At 40.3% G+C, this 2506-nt stretch overlaps 1 protein-coding gene across 1 annotated transcript in view; it reads left to right on the plus strand.

The window, feature by feature from the left end:
- Positions 1–1099: 1099 nt before the first annotated feature.
- LOC306752952 (aryl hydrocarbon receptor-like) overlaps positions 1100–2506 on the plus strand; it is a gene marked incomplete at both ends in the record, with an annotated part of 43236 nt that continues 41829 nt past the window's right edge. Inside the window, one exon of the mRNA XM_079236785.1 lies at positions 1100–1158. Within this exon, the coding sequence (XP_079092911.1) occupies positions 1100–1158 (59 nt within the window). The remainder of the gene's footprint in view (positions 1159–2506) is intronic.

The following is a 2506-nucleotide window of genomic DNA, read 5'->3' on the forward strand; positions in this document are numbered from 1 at the left end:
ATGTCAGTTTTTCAATGAGAGCGTTTTTTTAATGACAGATTCAGGGTCAGGATGCTCCGGGTCAGGACCCTCTGGAGGACATGAGGGTCAGACTAGACCTGCATCTCCGCCTTACAAATGCATTCAATATTAAAAAGAGGTTCATCTTAGACCCTGAGGGCCATGCTGAGTACAAGTATTCATTAAAGTAGTTGAATTTATTGTAATATGAGTAAATATAGTTTATTATTACTACAGAACATTACTTATTATTACTATTAATCATGATTGTTCATTTGTTTTATTTCTATTGGCATAATAATAACAATAATAACAGAGTCATTCTGAATAAACATATTCATTAAATTGAATACAAAGTAATAGAGTAAGTAAAATATAGCTACATTACGACAGTACATTACTTATTATTATTATTATTATTATTATAATTATCATAACTATTATTGTTGTCATCATCATCGATGGTTTCTTTAATAAAATAAAAAATAATACAAAATGAAGTGATTCCATCTGCCAATACAAATAAATATAATATTGTAATACTGTAATATCCATGAAAATAACATGAACATTATCTCTTAAGGTCGTCCCGGTTGGAATGCAGTTTTCCAGTCGTTCCCCGTCCGCGGTGAGGGTGTCAGGTGGCGCGCATTCGGTCTACCTTAAAAGATTTCTGCTCGCGCGTCACGGTGTCACACGAGTACAGTCGCGGGAGCGCGCGGCGGCAGCGGGCAGCAGCAGCAGCCCTGTCAGGTCGCACGAGCGGTATGGCGCGCGGGCGGAGTGACGTTGCCGTCTAAAAGTCGCAGTATTTACGGTAAATCGGTGTGGAAATACTTCCCCGCGTGGACTATGCGTAGTTGTGACAGCTTGCCGACGTCTCGCGCACGTTTGCAGCAATAAAGTACTCAGAAAAGTGAGTATTTGTCGGCTCGGAGGCGCGCGAGACCCAAACCGACGGAGGACGAACTTCAAGGGGATTTTACCGACTTCTTCTTCTACTCGTTGTTGTGCTGGTCACGTGTCCGCAACCCGCCGGGATAAAGCCTTTTTATTTGTTTCTTTAATTTGCGTTCAGCGCACTTTGTCCGCGGCCAACATGCTGGCGAACACGTCGCTGTACGCGGCGAAGAAGCGGAAGAAGCCGGTCCAGAAGATGTGAGTAGTGACCACCATGAGCGTGAAGAAGTCTCTTTAATATTCATATCACACCTCACAGCGTGCATGTGGTGGAATAACAGGCCTGTTATTGTTCTATGCATGTCTGCAATACTCCTGTGAGTCACTATTGTACTGCCTATTGTACTTGTACTGCACTACTACTACTACTACTACTACTACTACTACTGTGCTGCCGTTGCTCGTGCTCCACTTTGCTGTTTCTTTATAATGTTTGCATACAAAAACACACGTTTATCATGCTTGTATTGCAGTAAAATCAGTTTCCATGTCTTTCATACATGTTATAGTAACCAGATATTTCATTACATTACATATGGTTCTTCTTTGGGGTTTTGTTACATGATATCTGGTTCTTTTTTGGGGTTTGCAGCTGTGCCAACATGCTTATTAACACGTATTACCTCCTGTTGTCACATGGTAATAACAGGAGGTAATATGTTGCAATAATAGGCAATAAAGTCTCTGTGGTGATGCAATGTTGCTGCTGAAGTCCTGCAGGTTCTGCTGGAGAACCAGCTGTTGCTTCTGTACTGTTTTAATATAGTTATAGTATATAGTACATTATCTTCCACTGTCATTCCTGCAAAGGTGCTGCGTGCATTGTATTTATTTTAAATGCAGAGTTTTATTTGAGTGGTTTCTGCTGCTGGAGAACCAGATGTTGCTTCAGTACTGTTTAAATATAGTTATAGTATAGTTTACATATATATATATATATATATATATATATATATATATATATATATATATATATATATATATATATATATATATGCTATCATTCTTGCAAAGGTTCTGCGTTTGAGTGGGTTCTGCTGGTGGAACCCGGGCGGGGGAACTCCCTGCATCGCTATGATCATCGCTCCACATTCTTATGAGTTTATTTTGGACTGTTTATATAAACGCCGTCTTGTTTCCTCTTGAAAGCTCCCGAGAACCCCCGGAGGGCCCCAGACCACGGTTTAAGAACCTCTCCTGCTCACTAGCGCCAGAACACAATGATTCAGGTTCCACAGAGAAAGAGAGGCACTTCTTATGTATAACAAGGCTTTAGTGGTTCTGTAAGGAACCTTTGTTGTTGTACTCCAGAGCAGTGGTTCTGTACGCCTTTGTACATAAGGTACAAATACTACCAATTACAGACCCTAATGACCCCTGAGTTCTATGTAAGGAACCCGTAATAGAGGTCAAATAGTTCTTCGTAGATGCTTCATATGTTCTCAAACGTTTCTTTATGAAACTCTGGTTCTTTATACGGTGTCAATGGTGCTGGAAAGAGGCTTTATGAAGGGGTTCTAGTAATTTATTGTGGTTCTTTTATGAA

This window comes from Taurulus bubalis (genome assembly GCF_910589615.1).
Source record: "Taurulus bubalis genome assembly, chromosome: 21".
Classification (NCBI taxonomy): domain Eukaryota; kingdom Metazoa; phylum Chordata; class Actinopteri; order Perciformes; family Cottidae; genus Taurulus; species Taurulus bubalis.